This window comes from Lontra canadensis, unplaced genomic scaffold, assembly GCF_010015895.1.
Source record: "Lontra canadensis isolate GAN:19392208 unplaced genomic scaffold, GSC_riverotter_1.0 scaffold48, whole genome shotgun sequence".
NCBI lineage: Eukaryota > Metazoa > Chordata > Mammalia > Carnivora > Mustelidae > Lontra > Lontra canadensis.
In genome coordinates, this window is record NW_022631042.1 from 6,057,318 (window position 1) to 6,076,899 (window position 19,582).

General features: G+C 36.8%; 1 protein-coding gene across 3 annotated transcripts in view; it reads right to left on the reverse strand.

Moving 5' to 3' along the window:
- The window catches only part of GNAI1 (G protein subunit alpha i1), an 82,051-nt gene that overhangs the window by 17,459 nt on the left and 45,010 nt on the right, over nucleotides 1-19,582 (reverse strand). For all 3 annotated transcript variants that reach the window (XM_032873258.1, XM_032873259.1, XM_032873260.1), the window contains 3 exons: nucleotides 11,788-11,830; nucleotides 11,536-11,677; nucleotides 1,554-1,711 (listed from right to left, as the gene is read on the reverse strand). In XM_032873258.1, coding sequence (XP_032729149.1) covers nucleotides 1,554-1,711; nucleotides 11,536-11,677; nucleotides 11,788-11,830 — 343 coding nt within the window. The remainder of the gene's footprint in view (nucleotides 1-1,553; nucleotides 1,712-11,535; nucleotides 11,678-11,787; nucleotides 11,831-19,582) is intronic.

Below are 19,582 nucleotides of genomic sequence, written 5' to 3' on the forward strand. Positions count from 1 at the left end.
TCTCAACAGCGATTCCCATTTAGATCTTTCTGCAGGTGCTGGTGGTGCCAAAGCCAATAATGTGGTCTAAGGGTTGTGTTCTTGCTGTAAATAATTTTCTTCTAATTTCTCTTCTAGCCTCTGTACAGTGTATTCATTCATTCATCATTAAACAAGGGCACAGCGAATGACAACTACGTGCCAGGCAAAAGAGAAAGAACAGAGGGTGAGAACAGACCTGACTGAATTTAGTGTCGTGTCAGAGAAAGAAAACAATCCTTTCAATACAAATACAAATCACGTTACCTCAAAATGTACAAATGCGAGTGCTCTAAAAGAAATATTTTGTATTATTAGTATATAAGACAGGAAGACAAAGACATAGTCTGTGAGTCATGGGACATACAGCCTAGGAAACGATGATACCAGTTGGAGAGGGGAGCTACGTGCTGGGTAACACGTTACATCCACATGTATAAAATACCCATGAAATAATGTATGTGGTTTACACGTTGTAAAGCACTAAACGTACAGATTAGGAAACAGCAAAATAAAAATTGGTATGGGTTACACACGTATTACTCAGTCCTTCGCACGGAATCACTCACGGAACACGTACCGAGCACTCTGCTGTGTACCCAGTGAACTGCAGCCGCGTGATCACCAGCGAGAACCGCCCCCATCTGTCTGTCGTTCACTGTGCTCAAGTGCGTGCATTTACCAGACCGCATTGCTAACCACCATCTTGCATCTTACCCTCAACGTTCCTGAACGCCAATGGCTCGGTCAAGGAAAGGAGTAACATGCAAAATAAAATGAGTGCACAGCACACGTTTTAAAACTAGTTAATGCTACTCCTATCCGACATTTTTGAGTATGTATGCCACATTATGGGAACAAATACATGATTTTTTTTTTTTTTTGTTTAACTGTAGCTAGCACCAAGCAGAAAGCTCCCTGACCAGGTTTTATCACAACTTGATTTATGAGCTTTCTGTAGCCACCACCTAGAAAATCAGGGCAGATATTTCTTACAAAATGCTATACTTAGCTATCTGTAAACAAGGTCTGATACAACAGGGCACATACAACTGACAACTTTCAAGCTTAGAGTACTTTACTCCGTGAGAAACCATCTTGGGGTCACCACACACGCCTTCAAAAGGCGTACATCTCATGCAAGGTGCCTGTCACCGGACAAACAACTCTTCTCAGGCACTATTAGCATAATGAAAAGACTAGCCCTTCCCTTGGGCTAGTCCCAGGCAAACTAGAGATACACCCAAATTCACAGTGAACTTTGCGAAGTTCCAATTTCTTGGAAACACTCCGCAAATAGTCCATTCTGCATGTTTCAATGAGAGTTACATAAGCATGAGTCTCTTGGACACGAAGTAGCAGCAATGCTATCTACAAACACAAAAAACATAAAAGTCTTCAAATACCATCATCCTGAATATCCTGAGTTTTACAAGAACGTGTCAGCCAGTTCTGCAGTAACACTGACTGGGAGGTATATTTGACTTGCAAGTAATTACTCGTGATAGTTTAGTTCTGAAGTTATGATTACTTACTATGCTGCAGAATCATTAAGCTGGTACTCTCGGGATCTGTTGAAACAGGCTTGTACACCACTATCTTTCCACAATCTCTTTATGACTCCAGCAAGTTCCGCAGTCATGAAACCTTCTTCGGCAGCTCCAGCAAGCACAAAGAGTTGGCGGGCATCGTCCTGAACATTCAAAGACCATTTTTTTTTTTTTTAAAGTAGAAAGGGCAGACGGTATAGATGAAAAGTACAAAGGAAGGCATTACAGATTTACAAAAAGACACAATGCTGAAATTTCCTTCGTTTCTCATTGGGGTCATGACTTTTGTTTCTCTGAAGCACCACTTAAAAAACATTGGCTTAACTAAAAGTGCATAATCTTAAATCATGTGTCTATGTTTTGTAATATTAGTAATAGCTGTCAAGGCACTAGGAAACTGGAAGAGTGACCTACACCTACAGTTCATGAGGGGACACGTTAGCCAACTATCCACTGTCACTCAGTTTGTTGTGCACTGACAGTGATCAGTTTTGGACACAGAAGAATAGTGTATGCCTTACCCCTCCCACCCAAAATGTTTCTAAGAGGCACACTAATACCATTAGAGATTATTTTAAAATAGAATCTCATTAAATGTTGGCTTTCCAATAGTTTCTATAGAAGCAAAAGAAACTCAGAGGGGAAAAACCAACGTGGAGTAAGAAAGAGTTTCACAGAATGATCTGAAATTTTCTAGAGACCCTGAAGTGTGTGTACATTAAAATCAGTGGGCCAGGAGGTTTGTTAATGCAGGCAAAGGAAACAAAATAAACACAGCTATGAAGCAGAAATGCTCACGATGCATGTTGAAGACAGCATGCAAAATATTTTAAATGAAGGACTGCTGCATATCAAGTTAATTAAATTTTCCTTAAGTTTTGAGACTACAAATACTTAAATCATTCTGATCCATAAGTAATCAAGCACATTAGGTTAGGGCTGTCCAAAGGAAATATAACATGAGACACTGGTGCAATTCTAAATTTTCTACTAACCATTTTTTTTAAGAAGGTAAAATGTAACAAGATACTTCAACCTATACATAAATGTTTCAAAATGTAATCAAGATAAAATTGAGATAATTCATATTTTTATTCATATTTCATCTTCAAAATCTGGCATTTCTTTTATACAGATAGCACATTCCAATTCTGCTTAAGTACATTTTCTATTTATTTATTTATTTATTTAGAGATACATTTTCAATACTCTATAAAACTACATTGCTGGATCACACAACTTCAGTTTTCAGGTAAAAACACAGTTAATCCAAAAATAGGGGAGATGTGAAGCTGCTAACTTCACAGAGGTTCCCTGTACCCTAAGACTTAGAGCTTTATGTTAATTGGGTGGACAATCCCTAATTTTTCTCAAGGGGCGTTTTCCCAAAGTACTATGGTAAATGTTTATGAAGTGATGACACACATAATGACAAAGTACACAGTAGAGAAATTTTTGGTGACACAGGAGAGCAAAGAGTACTAGCTGATAGTATGAATTCATTCTGCTGCCAATTTGTGAAACTTTTTTTTTCCAGATAGAACCCATAGTGAAAAATAATTAAGTAACTCAGCATGGGAACGTATTATTCAAGCATATGTTTCCCTTTTTAGTAAATCACAAGAGAAATGCATGCAAGCAAGTAATACATGTACAACAGCCTTAATAAAAAAAACCAACATAATATAGTTTCAAGTCACTTTTAGCACCACTTACCTAACCACAGTAAACAATTATTCACTTTTTCAAATAACTACCTTATATGAGAAATTTCTAAATTTGGTTATTAACTAAATAACCTCAAATATAATTTTCTCTATCCATTTCAGAAAAGTACTTTTCACTTAGTAATTTTAATCAGCTTGCCTTATGATATAATTATTCAATTTCAATACAATTTCTCGATAGAAAACACTAATGCCCTCTAGTATGGGCCATAAGATCACATTCTCTTCAATCCTTCTAGGAAGAAGCCTGAAGAAAAGACCTGAGAAACGTTGGAAGTATATTTATATACTATCTCTGTTGCATTCAAAAATTTATCTTCTTCACAAAATGTGAAATAGTCTCTCTTCCTTGAAAAACTACTTAGAATATTCACTTCCATGTCATTAGGAGGACATTATCAGATGTCTGTGGATGAGCTTTACGGTAATATATTTAAGCAGCAAGTTACCCTAGTAATTATTCTAGCTAAATTTGTGTTTGGTATAAAAAGACCCCGGGGCACAGAGAAGTTGGGCAACTTCTTTAAAAAGTGTCATAGGTGGGGCACCTGGGTGGCTCAGTGGGTTAAAGCCTCTGTCTTCGGCTCAGGTCATGATCGCAGGGTCCTGGGATCAAGCCCCACATGGGGCTCTCTGCTCAGCGGGGAGCCTGCTCCCTCCTCTCTCTCTGCCTGCCTCTCTGCCTACTTGTGATCTCTGTCTGTCAAATAAATAAATAAATAAAATCTTAAAAAAAAATTTAAGTTTCACAGGTAATTGGTCACCCAATCACACCTACCAGCAAGCAACTAGTAAGCAGCCACAGCCCAAGGCAAGATAACTGTTAACATTGTACAATGTAGCAATGATCCCACCTGGCCATGGAATTAGGTCTTTTCAAAATTTATGTAAAATAATGTTACTTAAGAACATTTAGAAAGCAAAAGATGAGGGTACCAAAACAGCCTGATAGAGGATAGAAAAAAGATTCTGATTACTAAAGAAAAGACAAGCTTAATCAGAAGGGATACAGGTTAATAAAGCAATATAGGTAGATGGGTAGTCTTTTGTGTTGTTGAAAGAAATGTTGTTTGCCAGGCAATTTCTGAGTAGCAAGGAAAAATCCCTGGGTGTGCCACGTTAATATGTTTTCAAGCTACTAAGAATGAAAAGAAAATCAGATGGTGGAGAGAATGTACGCTCCAGGTCACATAACTGTGTGCTCTGGGAACTCAGAAAGGAGTTATGAAATGCCTGTGTGTCAGGAGACACGTCATAGGGTCTCTTTTCCCACTGATGGTCAGGGAACACTTGGCATGCTGTATTCAGTGACAGCACATTTTATTCGAAGCTGACACCCACTTTATGAGAATTAGGAAGAGTCCTTCTGGGCTGGAGAAGGGAAGACGGAGGGACTGTGACAGCTGTCTTCTGACATATTAAGTAAGGATCATTAAAGATAAGAGACTTCATTAGTACGCATAAAGCTTCTATGAATTCTTAAGGCATCAAAGGATATCAGATTTCAATTTTTTAAGAGCACTTTTTAACAAAGCCATCCAAAGAAAACGGGGGATGGGGTGAGGGGGAGTGAGAGACTGAAATTTTTAAGCAAAGACTAGATAATTATTTATGGTAATACAGCAGAGAGAATTTATGAATGAGATTAGGAGTTTAAACAGAAGACATCAGAAAGCCCTTTTATAATACAGACTAAATAATACGATAAAGGAGTCTTAAAAATAGTGACAATTCTAAATTTCTGGCCACAAGGATGATATATTGATGTCCTAATTAATACATGTATAGGAATCTTTTGTTCCAGTGACTTAGCTCTATTTTTTAATTAATAACATTAGTTAACAATACTGAATACCACATATGAGAACTACTCATATATTTAATCTACCACATGTCTATAGGATATAATCACCCCCCAAATTTAACACAATTATACCACTTTTATCAAAGTTAGTATACCTTTAAGGAAAATCTGAGAATAGTGGAGTCCCCATACCACCCCCATGGCTCATGGTGCCAATACCAGACATTTCAAGAACTGTACTGGGGCCACCTGGGTGGCTCAATCGGTTAAGTGGCCAAAGCTTGGTTTCAGCTTAGGTCATGATCTCAGGGTGGTAAGATCAAGACCCCCATGGGTCTCCACACTCAGCAGGGAGTCTACTTGAGATTCTCTCTCTCCCTCTCCTTCTGCCCCTCCCCCGACTCTCAATGGCACACACTCTCGCTCTCCCTCTCAAATAAAGATCTTAAAAAAAAAAAGAAAAGCTTTAAGAAATACACAAATGTAAAACATCCCCCCCCCCGCTTGAAACACAACTGTAATCAAAGTTAAAATGACTGAAGCAAGGAAATAGGAAGTCATTTTTCTTTTTTCCCATAGCACTACTTAACAGGGTGGGGGGAGCCTAAAAATAAAATAATCTCAGTTAATTTTAACTAAATTGCAGAGAGCAAAATTTTACTAAATTGTAGTGAGCATGAGCTTCTTTATATCAAGAAAGGAGATTACAATAAATGTTAGACAAACAGAACTTTTATACATATATTTATGAAACTTATAAATATGTCTACTTTTTATTTTCAAGTTAATAAAATAAAAAATGTTTTAGTGTTTCTTGGATGGACAATAGAACCTGCTGTCAAAAGAGATATAAAAACATGTGCTACCTAATATATGAATTGAGGGAAACAGAAAAATACAGTGCTGGAGAGGCACATATTGTATTTCCAATAAAGGTTAATTCTACTTTGCCCCATACATAAATCAATATTCCTTAGAATGAAAAATACTATAATCCTGTAACAACCTCTTAGTTCTCAAACATAAGCCAGAATAAAAAACCAACTCAAAAATTTATCTGGAAAAATAACAAGTAGAAATAAACTAGGATAAGTATATAGGACACTCTGGTATTAAAGCAGATCAATAGGGAGGAAAAATAACCCCAAATCTGAACTTATTATATGATATAGGTGGCAAGGTAAATTAGTAGGAAAGGATATGATTATAAAAAAAACAAAACAAAAACAAACAAAAAAACTCTACTAATTAAATAGCCATCTGAAGACAAAAAAAGAAATAATGTAGCTCTCAACCCTATTCATAAAACAACATTTTGGAGTGATTAAAGGATAAATACAAGAATAATGTTAAAACTGACTCCCTAAAAACATTTAAAATGAATATTTAGTAAATCTTTGAGATTTTCTAGATTTAAACACAAGAACAAATTAAACAGAACAAGATTTAAAAACCAAACACCATTAAGATTAAAGGCAGTAAACAAAACGTGAGAGAAAATTTCTATTAGTGGACAAAGGATTAACACATTATGTACACACAAACAACACATAAACATGTAACACATAAACAACACATACACAGATCATCAAAACTCGAAGACTCCAAGAATTAAATTGAGTAAGGCATAAAATAGGTCACTGACACAAAGATAGAAAAATACAATTAATAAAGAGACAGAAAACTGTGCAATTTACTAAAAATTGAAAATGCAAATTAAATTGAGATAGGATTTACTAATAAATTAGCCAGTATTTTTTGACAATAAGAATTCTAAATGTTGGTTACTCAGGGGGCTAAGAAAAGGCACTCTAGTAAATGGGACAGGACAGTAAATTTTTACAACTTTTCTCAAAGGCAATCTGGCAATGCAGGCAGAGAGACAGAAACTAACTAATGAAATAAACCACAAAATTAGAGAAACAGAAAAGCGGCCATTATGTGGGAGCATGCTGAAGCCTGGGGGAAAAGGGTGCTCAAAATTTCAGTCAATTCAAGCAAGGTTTTCTGCTCCTTATATCTTAAATATTAAGATATTTTATTTCAAGTAAGTACTTGAATTATTTCAAGTAAGTACTTCTTAAACTATATGTGACAAAGGACCAGTCCTGTGTTTTATTTCCGAACTATTTCAGAACTATTAGCATTAGAAAAATAAAATTTATGCCACATAAAATATAAACCCATTTTCTTAAACTATCAAAGTTAGCATATAAATTACTCTGCCAATTACTATGAACCGAAGTGCTTACCCTTAACTTCAGAATTCATCTCGTGTGCATGCTTGTGGACACGGATCCATGAACCACACTTAGAGTAGCGCTGTTTTAAATGGTGCAGCACCCAAGAAATGCTAACAGGCCCCTCCCTGATGCCTCCCTAACTTCACATTATTAGAAACAATAATTTATCATCCACAGACACTCATTCTGAGAGTTTTGAAAGGATAATCAGCATGAAATCTGATCACTCTATGCCATCCTAGAAAACAATTTTGTTTCCTCTGATTTTAAGTAACTAACGTGTAATCTGCTTTGCAAATCTGAAAACTTCCAAATATGAAGTATTCCACAGCAAATTAGTCACCATCTCTGAAAATTTTACATCTTTTTAGTTAATTCTCATCAAATTAACCTACACACTAAAGTGTAATCCGAATCAAGATACCAACAGACTTTTTTGTTTTGTTTTGTTATATCAGGGAAGTGGGGCATTAAGTTGATACTCGAGTTCACCTGGAAGAGAAATGCATAATCGCCTTCACACTTTGGTAAAAGAACAATGGGATAAGTGCTCTTACCTGCCAAATACCAATTAACCATGTGAGACAATAGGAACTAAAATAAACTGATTCTGACAAGAATGACAGTTGCATAATAATTACAAATGGCAACAACAGTAGCAACAAACATTTAAAGAACATCTATTATGACAAAGGCATGTGGTAAATGCTTGATGTTTATTATGTCCTTATTTCTCACAACCCTCCCAGGTGAATGTTGTTATTTCTATATTGTTATTTTTTTAAAGATTTTTAATTTATTATTAGAGAGCGAGAGAGATTACAAGCAGGGGGAGGGGGTAGAAGAAGAAGCACACACCCTGCTAAGCAGGGAGCCCGATGCGGGACTCAATCCCAGGAACCCCGGCATCATGACCTGAGCCAAAGGCAGATGCTTAACCAACTGAGACACCTAGGTGCCCATTTCCATATTATTATATGAAAGAAACTTATAAAGGCAAAGTAATCAATAAGTGACCAATCTGGAAAAAAAAATACATCAATAGGGGAAAAATGGGAGTTCAGAAACATATCCAATTTGATGCTAAAGCAGCATTTTCAACTCACTGAGGAATGGAATATTTAATAAATGGCTGTAAGGCAAGGGATGATCAGATTATAAAATATACTTAGGTCCCACCTACCAAGAGACACAAATAACATTTCCAGATGGGTGAAGTGATAAATCTAAAGAATAAAACAATAAACATTCTAGAAAAGTAAGAGTAGTTTAGCAAATAACTATAACTTGAACAAAATCTATGCTACAGAGAAGCCAGAATTGATTGCAAAAAAAATTAAGTTTTAAAACAGCGTAACTACTATTTCAAAAAACTAAAAATAATTTATTAAATATACAATTTTAAAATATAAATTAAATACATAAATATATTAAAGAGAATGAATGTAAAAAGAACAAGTAATTTAACAGAATTGAGTGAAAAATACTAAGAGGAATTCACAGAAGAAACAGAGAAAGACAAAGATTTCCCATCTCACCAACAATCAGGAAAATAAAAACTAAAAAAGAAAAAAAGGAAGACAATATTTTTCAGGCACGAGATATTAAAAATTAGAGTGCAGATAATATCTAAGTTGGCGAGACTCTGGTAAACACTGATGCACAGTTGTCAGAAAAAATTATTCATGTCGCTTTCTTTCTGAAAGGACATCTGTGGTTCCCATCAAAATTAAATACACGGTTATCCTCCAGTTCAGGGATAACAGTTCCAAGAATTGGTACTTTAGAAACAGAAATATATTCAGCCTTTCACTATACTGTTTCTTATTTATGGGATGCTTTTTCTTTGTTTTTGTCTGGGAAAGTCTTACACGTTTCAATATCCAGCTTCATGTCCCTTCCTCAAGTCTAGGCCATGTTTAGTGCATCTCTGTTATTTCTTAGCACAATTCCAAAAGCCTCCAAGTATTTTAAGGCTTAATCAGATGCAAGGTAACACAAGCAGACATGGGGCAGGGCGCCTGGGTGGCTCAGTTTGTTAAGCAACTGCCTTCAGCTCAGGTCATGATCCCAGAGTCCCGGGATCAAGTCCTGCCTCAGGCTCCCAGCTCCACATCGAGTCTTCTCCCTCCGAAATTCTCCCCTCTCATGCTCTCTCTCACTCTCTCTCTCTCTCTCAAATAAATAAATAAAATCTTTAAAAAATGAAAATGAAAATGAAAAAAAGAAGACATGGGGCAGGCCATCAAGAGCAATGTGAGAGCACGAAGACATCGGTGTGAAGGAGTTAGTAACAACGGCTAAAGCAAACAGAAGGAAGAGTCTGAAGGTAAGAGGCAAACAGTTACTAGGCTACAGCCAGAGAGTCTAAGAGGGACTCAAACTGCCACTAAGTGAAACAAAGAGAACAGAAGTCCCACATGTAGATTTCAAAGCATCAGAAAACCAGCAACAAATAAATATTTTTTTTGACGTCTGTGGCGACAGAGCAGTTATTCCCAGTCAATTCGGTCCTTCAGTCCTTGAGAGAAAAACAGGAAATAAAGAGACTCCACAAAATACTGCTTGCACTGGCCCTACAATTGCCTCAGAAAATGGGAGGCTACAAAACCGAACTAATAATCACATATAACATCTAAATGTAGAATGCCATCTATGTGTTGGGATGGACGATTTAAATCACCATAACTGGAACTGGCGTGAAGTACAATCTATATCCATTTCTTCTTCAAGGTGGTAGTCCACTGTAAGATTAAGAGCTCAAAAAGCATTTGCTGAATGAATCAATGATAAATGAATCAATCAAAGATAAAAAAAGAAAAGATTCTATGAATAGTAGATTAGGCAGAAATGTCTGAATATGATCAAATCTTCTTCCAGAAAAGATTATAAGGTAATGAATTATTATTCAAAATAATCTTGAAATCTGCCTGAACATTTTAATTCATTATACTAAGTTTTTAAATTTTTGTTTAAAAGATAAAGCTTAGTAAATTAATATGGATCAATAACTGACAAAGAAATGTTAGAGTAACTTATATAAAAAAAAGGGTTATTTTAAATTTCCCCAATATATCTTTTCTCATAATGCTTTTATTTTTTTCCTATTAAGAACAAATTGAGTCTCAAAGTTAAAAAAAAATTTTTTTTCTACCAGACACTATGAAGACAAAAAGGAAAAGTTACAGTCTCAATACAGAAACTCCTCATACTACTAGCAGGGAGACAGCAAGCACGCACACACATGCACACATACACATATATACTGAATACATAAAATACAAGGGACTATAAAAAACAGTAGTAGTAATAGTAATAACACACCTACTCTGTACCCCCAAAAAATCAAAATTTAAGCTAGAATTTCAGTTAAAGGTTTGTGGAAGGGTTAAGTTTTATCAGTTATTAAAAATAAATCAGTGAAGAAAAAAACCACACACAAATAGTAAAACTTTAAATAAACAGATTAAGCAAACAACTGGGTGGGGTGAAATGAAGAAAAAAGTGTCGGAAGGCCTAGACGAGGGAAGCTGCGATCAAATGCAAAATGAGTTACTGGAGCAAATGAGGAAGTGCCAGCCCAGTGCCCCGTTCCCACTAACCATACGGCAATCTTTCTGTCATGTCGGGTTCCAGTGTTTTTACTGATCAAATAAAGGGGTGGGACTAGCTTTTCTCCTAAGGTCCCCATCCCTTTAGCTCCAAAATCCTGATCCACATTTTCTAACAGCCAATATTTTCCTATTCAAAAGACAGGCAAGATTTTATACTGTTTTCATTATAGGAGATTAGACTGCTTTTTAAGCTGGGCATAAATACAAATAATTAGATCATTTCAGCATTTCAGATTATGAAAACAAATTCTGAAGAGTCAGCATTAAACTCAGCAGTAACTACCAGGAATCACTATGGAGATACAGGAGTACCCAGTATCACACGTTACATAGAAAATACTGTCCAAATCATCTGATGGATAAGGAAACAATTCTAGGTATAAAGAGATTACACAATGCTATATATCCTTGGGTTATCACTTCTAAAGCTTCTGACTCACTTCACTCACTAGTATCCTTTTGACTCCTTTTATAAAATGGTCTTGACACAGTAAATAAATCTGTGTTACGTAGTTTGGTATTATCATGTAAGTTATTCTTGCTACTCATCAGGCCTGTTATAATGAATTTAAAACTCACCGCCCGAGCTGAGTCACCGAAGTCGATCTTCAACCTCCCCATGGCCCTGATGATGGCAATGATCGACTGGATGGTGTTGCTGTAGACCACTGCTTTGTACTGCTTACATTCCTCCTCCGAATAACCAGCTTCGTGGATAATTCTAATGGGACAAAAGGAAAAAAAAAAAAAAGGCAAAACAACACTTACTTCGTTTGATGGAAGGGTACAGTTAAACATAAAAAACAAATTTAATGTTTTCAATCTACTTACTTCATTTGCTTCACAATTGTACTTTTCCCAGATTCACCAGCACCTAAAAAAAAGTAAAATAACTTCATCACTTACACATATCCAACCCCCTCAACACAGCACATTAATGAGTGTGTACACGCACATGCACACACACACACACATCTTCTCTGTCTTACAGCTAAATTTTATTGTATATCAAAACACTCTTTTTTTAAAAGGATTTATTTATTCTTTTGAGAGAGAAAGGGAAAGGGAGAGAGAGAGAGAAAGAGAGTGAGTGTGTGTGTCTGTGTGTAGGGAGGGGCAGAAGGACAATCCCCGCTGAGTGAAGAGCCTAATACGGGGCTCGATCCCACAACCCATGAGATCATGATCTGAGCCAAAACCAAGAGCCAGATGCCCAACCGACTAAGCCACCCAGGAGTCCCTATATCAAAACAATCTTTAACATATAACATATAGAAAAACTGTCAAAAAGGGTCCCATCAGTTTATTACTTCACAATACTTCAACTTAACTGAAAAAAAAAAATGCTTTTATTGTTGCGTGCATTCTCTAAACCATTAAAAAATTCAATCTTCTATAACTTAAAGTACTATAAATTAGTTTTATTCAAAATTTTGCTCTGTCTTGAAAGATGTTCTGTTTGGTCAGTTATCCTAATTTTAACCTTTGCTTCTTCCTAAGAATGAAGTGGAGGGCAGTGGTGCCAAGAAGCCATATAACGAATAATTGAAAAATATTATGCTGCAACAGCTGTGTCTCATGCAATATATGTCCAGCCAGCATCATTAAACCTCTAACAAACAGCCAACATAACTGGCTAGCATGGGGGATGCAACGGGATGTAGGACAGAAATGTCTCCCCCACATTCTTCTAGCCTCCCTATCACGCAAGTCATAAACCATTTTCAAAACACTCCTTCCCTTTCTACATATGCAAGGTCTCTTCACAGTCTGGGTCCCTAGAATTATGCCATCATAACATCAAAATATTACCAATCAAATGGCCCTTTGTAAAGGGAGAGCCCTCCTATCCTTCACATTTAACAGTAACTGGTCTTCACGTATCACATTATATCAATTACTTGTCAGGCTCCTTCTGAGAGCCAGATGCAGAGAACATCTGAGCACAGGACACAAAACAAAGAAAATATGACAAGTCCATCACTTGCCTTTGTGTTGTCTTTGGCCAGGGCTACTTATCACAGAGGTATTTATCACGGTTTCAGAGACACAGCCAGGATATGTATTATCGGGCCCCATATCCCCATTTTCCCGGGGCCCTTCCTTCAGTGCTGTGTGATCCAGCAGGACCAAATACCTTATAGTTCCAAGAACACCTACTGTGATCACACCACAAACCTTCAAACATTCTGTTTCCCCTGCCAAAATTTAATTTGCTCTGCTGCTTCTTGCCACCCTGCTTATCCTCCATCAACCATGAACTTACCCCTTCATCAACCACCTTTTCCTGACCCACTCCCCCAGGATCCCTGCCACCCCTCACTCTGCACATGTTTCTTGAATTCTGCAATATTTCTTGAATTCTTGAATTCTCAGCAGCTAACTTGTGCTAGACACAAAATCAACCAGAAATGTATCTAAATTTATTTAAGCTACTTGTGCCTGTTACAATCAGAGAGCAAACTTCTGGGCTTTGTTCCCTTCACCCCATCCCCTCTAGCTACACACACACACACACACACACACACACACACACAATCCCAAATCATCAGAGGTATGTGAGAACAGATCATAGTTAAATGGCCTATTTGAAAATCTGGGGCGGGTAAAGCTGCTTAAATTTTACTTGTGATTTGATATTCAAGAAATTTTCCCAAGATACCAACACATTAAGTAGAAAAGCAGGAGCTGAATAAACAATGAGGGCATTCTGCATTTACAGACAGCCTTTGAATGTTTCAGGGCAACTGCCAATAAAAACAATTCCAAGATAAACAACGCATTATTTATTAATCAACAACAGTGTACTTGGCTCTGTGAAAAGCACCACTGTAGCCATTGTGGCTCACACATTTATTTCTCTCATGCAAGAGAGATCCACCCAACTAACATGCCCTAGGTAGTCTGCAGCAGGGGCTATCTTGAGGAAGGCCCTCTTGGTTTCTACGGAAATGCAAACTGAGTCAACAGAAATCATGCTGTGATGATGAGACCTTCTAGATCCCTGTAACCATACACAGAAGTGGGGATTCCACTGGTATAGTGAGCCCTGATGAAAAGCCACCCAAGGATCTTCCTTTCAGTGAAACAGGTCAACAACTGAAAGGCCCAGAAAGGCTCACATGATATAAGCCAGTTAGGTCCGAGAGCCAAATGGGGTAAAATCAGAAATAGTGAAAAAAAGAAAAAAAAAAAAAACAAAAACAAAAACAGAAAAACAACTACCAGTTTATGTATATACAGATAAGAATTTTAATAAGAAAAAAAAATTTCCTGACTTTATCTTTAGGTTCTAGTACACTTCACATCTCTTAAAATAATTGATAGCAGGGACACTTAGCTTCCTTTGCAATGACCATCTTAAGTCAATGGCTTGTGATGCAAAATATCCTCAAATCTCTTTAACATTAAAGATTGAGAATGGGAGTATTATTAATTGGATTTTTACCTAATTTATTTGCTAGTCACAAGGTGCTCTTTGAGGAACAGATATCCTAGAGGCAGAAATGCTGAAGAGTTTCAAAGCTTAGCAATTTCATGTAATTAGTTTTCAATTCTCACTTCCATGCAGAGACTCCTAATAGGAAAATCAGAAATGCTACATGATCAAGGTTCCAATATACTAAATACTGGTATTCTTTCCACATAGCATACAGGAAAGAGTTAAAGGTCATTCTCAAAAATCTCAGTATAATCATGTTTGAGACACTGACAGGAAGCAATATTATTTGGAAAAAAAAAAAGAAGAAGAAATCTCAGACCTAGTGGACAGTCAGGGGAAAGGAAAAAAGTGAATTTTACTAGTAATACTCAATTATACAGCTAGTGTTTTCCCTTTAAATCCAGAAGTGGCATTAAAAAGGGTTGGAAGCACCCTTCTCTCAAGGAGAAACAAGGAATATAGAACATGTACGAAAAGAGCAAAGTGTGTGGCCACTGTGGTCACAACACCAGGCTGGTCAAGGTGACTAAATCATCTACAAAGTAACTGTCAACAAGCTGGTCACCATCAAATGAGAGAGACTTCAGAGTACTAGGAAGGGAGATTTTACTCCCAAAGGGCAAGAATGTGTACAATATAGTCATGGTAGACTAGTAAGCTAATGTGCTATATAAAGTCACTATAAAGTCAAAGGTGGGATCACCAAAAAGGCCCCTTGGCCTCTCTCTTTTTAAAAATTTATTTATTTCAGAGAGAGAGAGAGAGCAAGCATAAGCAGGAGGGGCAGAGAATGAGGGAGACTCTCCAGCAGACTCTGTGCTCAGCGTGCAGCCCAACACAGGGCTTGATTTCATGACCATGAGATTATGACCTCAACTGAAACCAAGAGTGGGACACCCAACTGACTGCACCATCCAGGCACCACCCCTTCAGATCTCTCTCTCCTTCAGATCTCTAAGGAGGAAGTGGCTAATAGAAAACTGCTTCTCTGAGGGCAAAGAGTAAGCTCAGCAGGAGTATGAAGCAGAGTTCAGCCTCTGATGGTAACGCACAGATGGTGGAAAGTCAGAGAGCATCACCATGGTAACACCAAGAGGAAAATCCTGGCGGTTGAAGGTCAACAAAGAGATTCGGGAAAGGGAAACACATCAAGTAAGGACAAGTAGGGGAAAGGAACCAAAACACAAACAGTATCTAAGTAAAGGAAACTTCATTAGATAGATTTTAATTCTAGACTAGAATTATATAATTTGCCATTTAAAAAATAATAATCAAATAGTGTCTGCCCCTGATTTTGTTAAGGAGCAGTATAGGAAATCTAAACTTTTAACTGAAAACAGTTTAAAAACAAAGTACCTCTGACCTCAGAAAACAAATACCCCGCCCCCACAAGAAGGTTCTTCATCCAATTCTCCTGGCTTCAAGATTTAAGCTGTCCAATATCAGAGGCTATTCAGCTATTAAGATGGCAATTTCATTATCTTATTCTGAATTCCTGGGCTACCAACTCTACTTTTAAGGAATCCTAAATGTTACGTGGAATTTAACAACTTCAAATTTTTACAGTGAATAAAGCTACAGTATAATTTAATTCAAACTGGAATAAAACCAAATTACATGTAAAGTCACTTTTGTTTATCACACTGCAGCCACACAATCAACAAGATTAAGGTCCTTATATTTACGACAGAAGCAATAAAGAAGGTGTGAGGGCAAATATAAATTAAAAATTTGAGGCTTAATTAAACCTTTTGAAAGTAAGGGGAAAGATAACCCTCCCCTCCTTGTCCCTAGAACATTTACTTGAGAAAAATTGTAATTGTAAATACTTTTCCTCTCTTTCAAATGTGTGTGTGCACATATTTTAGAAAACAAATAGGCTTTTTTTTTTTTTTTTTTTTTTTTGGTCAGCTTTATAACCCAAAACATCCTTCTCAAGAGATTAGGAGCCATTTCTTTGAAATGTGAACATCAAAGAAGAGAGCACCCCTATCTCCCAGTTTCTGTAGAAGGGTAGGGGTCTAACTTGGATGGGTGCCTTGCTCCAAGATGCAAAACTACCTCCTGTCATAAAGATAAGAGATATGTTTCTCCTCCAGATAAGGCCAATTAGCTAACACCAATGATCTACCCAATGAACTGTGTGCATAAGGTGTCAAGCCTCTTAAGCACTAGTTAGGTCTAACTCGAAAATAGGTATGTAGTACACGTTGTATCCATTTGGCTGTATAAGGGGAGGAGATTCCTTTCTGTCTTTGCAAGATCTTAGTGCACTGCCTCTAATATACACCACACTCTGGTTCAATGCTTATTCAAAAACAAGTGTTTTTTTGTTTTTTGTTTTTTTCCTCTGATATGTTTACAAGGAGGATTTCTAGGTTGGGAGAAGATTTTGTTTCCAATTTTATTCCTCGACAGGGGTCATAGCCTAAAAATCCTTTTTATTTACCTATAAAAAGCCTCTGAACTTATTTAAGTAAATATATACATATTTATGGGACATATCTGGTATTCTAGGATATAACGATAACTGGATAATGACTATAAACACCAAAATTTAGACTCTCCAAATGGCCAACTTTCTCATTGTTAATTCTCAATAAAACTAATTCCTAAGGCTTTCATGCTTGAAATAGGTTCCATACTATGACACTGAGCACGAATGGCTCAATCATAGGACCCTGGGCTGGGATCATGACCTGAGCCGAAGGTAGGTCTGAGCCACCCAGGAACCTCAAGAAGGGTCACATTTTTTTCTTGATTAGTGATCAGAGTAACTGTAGTCAGTTAATTGTTGACTACCTATAAAAAACATAAACTAACTGTATCTTCCTCCTCCCTTCAAATGTGAGATAAGTAATGTTGTCTTACATTTCTGCAAACAGCTTATTAAAAGGAAGCTGGCTTCTCTATTCTAATATATACTTCTGCATTTAATATGGTGCAATTACTTATTACTTTGGTTGAAGTATATAAAGAAAATCTGTTTTCACATAATTGTGTAGTTAGAAAAGGAAAGAGCAATTTCATAGCATGTATAGATGACTGTGGATAGTCGTCTTCGATTCTTTATCAAAATTTGAAAAGGGTAGCTTAAAGACTGGTTAATAATGCATTTCTATGAACTGTTCATACTTCTGAGAGTTTAAAGTTCATACGTCTCCCTTGTACTTGGATGGGTATTTTACCCATGTCTGACTTGGAAATTAGTTCGCTGAGCTCTGCAGAACTCAATATTGATGTATTTTCAATACAAAATGGTAATGACATAGTAAGAAGAATATATATTACCTACAGTATATGTATTTATTTAATTACCTTTTTAATATTACCTGTAATTTCATCAGAAAAGAGTCTAGGTCTTGGGAAGATATCAGGCTCTCAGTGCCAGGGATACATTTTTTTAATTTCAAAAAAATTTTTTTGCTCAAAATCTCTAATTTTATTATTGGCAACTAACACTGTTAGCTGTTTTCTTTGAAGTGACAAACTAACTCTGCCAAATCCCAAAGTAGGACTAACCATAATTCCTTTCAAGTCTAAGTGGTATTCCAAGAAAAGAGCAACTAGTTCAAATCACAACTCAAGCAACCACACAACTGTTTTTCCTCAAGCAACATGCTTTGGAACATGGCAAAGTCCTTTGGGCACACCTCCTGTTTGGTTACACCGTGTATTACACGTACATTACCTAATGGTCATGATTTCATAAAAATACTGATTTTTACAACTTCAGCATTTTTTATCACAAGTGCATAGTAGTGAAGACTACAAAGACTCCTGGTACAATTTAGGTCCACTGACTTGACTTGGTAGTTTAACCGATTAGTATTTTGGCACTATCATAACAAAGGACAACACAATTACAAAGGCAAGCAACATCTTAGTATTATTATGGAAATGGTCTCAGAGACCCCAGGGTCCATGGATCACTCCTAGAATCGCTGATTTAATGTCTCTCACAGGTACTGAACTATAAGCTATGAAGAAAGAAAGCCCTGTTTTGCTTTTAAGATTTTATTTATTTATTTTGAGACAGTGAGCCTGAGCAGTGAGGGGACAGCGGAGGGAGGGGAAGATGTGGAGGGAGCGGCAGAGGAAGGGGCAGAGGGAGAGGGAGAAACTGACTCCCGCTGAGCAGGGAGCCCCTCCCAACCCAGGCTCCCCAGACAAAGTCAGATGCTTAACCAACTGAGCCATCCAGGCACCCCCAGTGATTTTTTTTTACCACAATATCCCCAAAGCTTTCTCCTATACTTAGCACATGGCAGGAATACAATAAACACATTTTCTGGCAGGCAGGAAGGAAATACACCATGAAGAAAGTATGAAAAAACGTAACAATATGTCCATGAACTACGGAAAGGGAGAATTCTGGACTGGAAAGAAAAAAGAAAAAGTGTGGTGGGAGCTTGTGATTGCCCATTAAAACAGGTTCTCTTCTATTGTAATAGGAGTACTGGCTGAGAACATGACAGCTAAAGACTGTATTTTCCATCCTTACTTGCTGCTAGGTGTAACATCACCACATCTCCCATCAGAGCATATGATGTGTATAAAAGGAAAATGCAGCCTTGGCATCTCTCTCCTGATCCTTTGTATGAGCCAGAAATTAGATATGCCTGTGGTCTTGTTCTAACTATATGGATTAAGACAATGCCCAGGGGCATAAGACAATGCTAGGGTAACAAGAAGGAAGAAACCTGGGTCCCTGAATGCCTATACAAGGAGAGCACCTCAACACTACCTAACCTCAGATTTGTCACCTGGAAGGAATAAGCATCCATCGTCATTAGGCCATGGTCAGATTAGGTTTCTTTGGTACAGAGCTTGACTTTATACTGACATAAATTTTTTAAAATTTGTTTAGGTTTAAATATATAAGCAAATATATAAACATATATATATAAACCAAACAAAGAAGTCCCCAAACCTACAAACATTTTTTTTTTTAATCACCATAAATGAAGTGGAAAGGCAAAGTACAGAATAGGGAAAAATATCAGTGATTAAAGAGTATCAAAACATAGATTTAATGCATAATGAATTAAAATTGACAAAAAAAGAATTTATAGAGGAAAACCAAACATACCTTTTTAAGCTATATGTAAATATATATTCATGCAAAAAATATATTTATTAGCACTACGCTCTAACCAACTGAGCTAACCGGCCAGCTAGTGT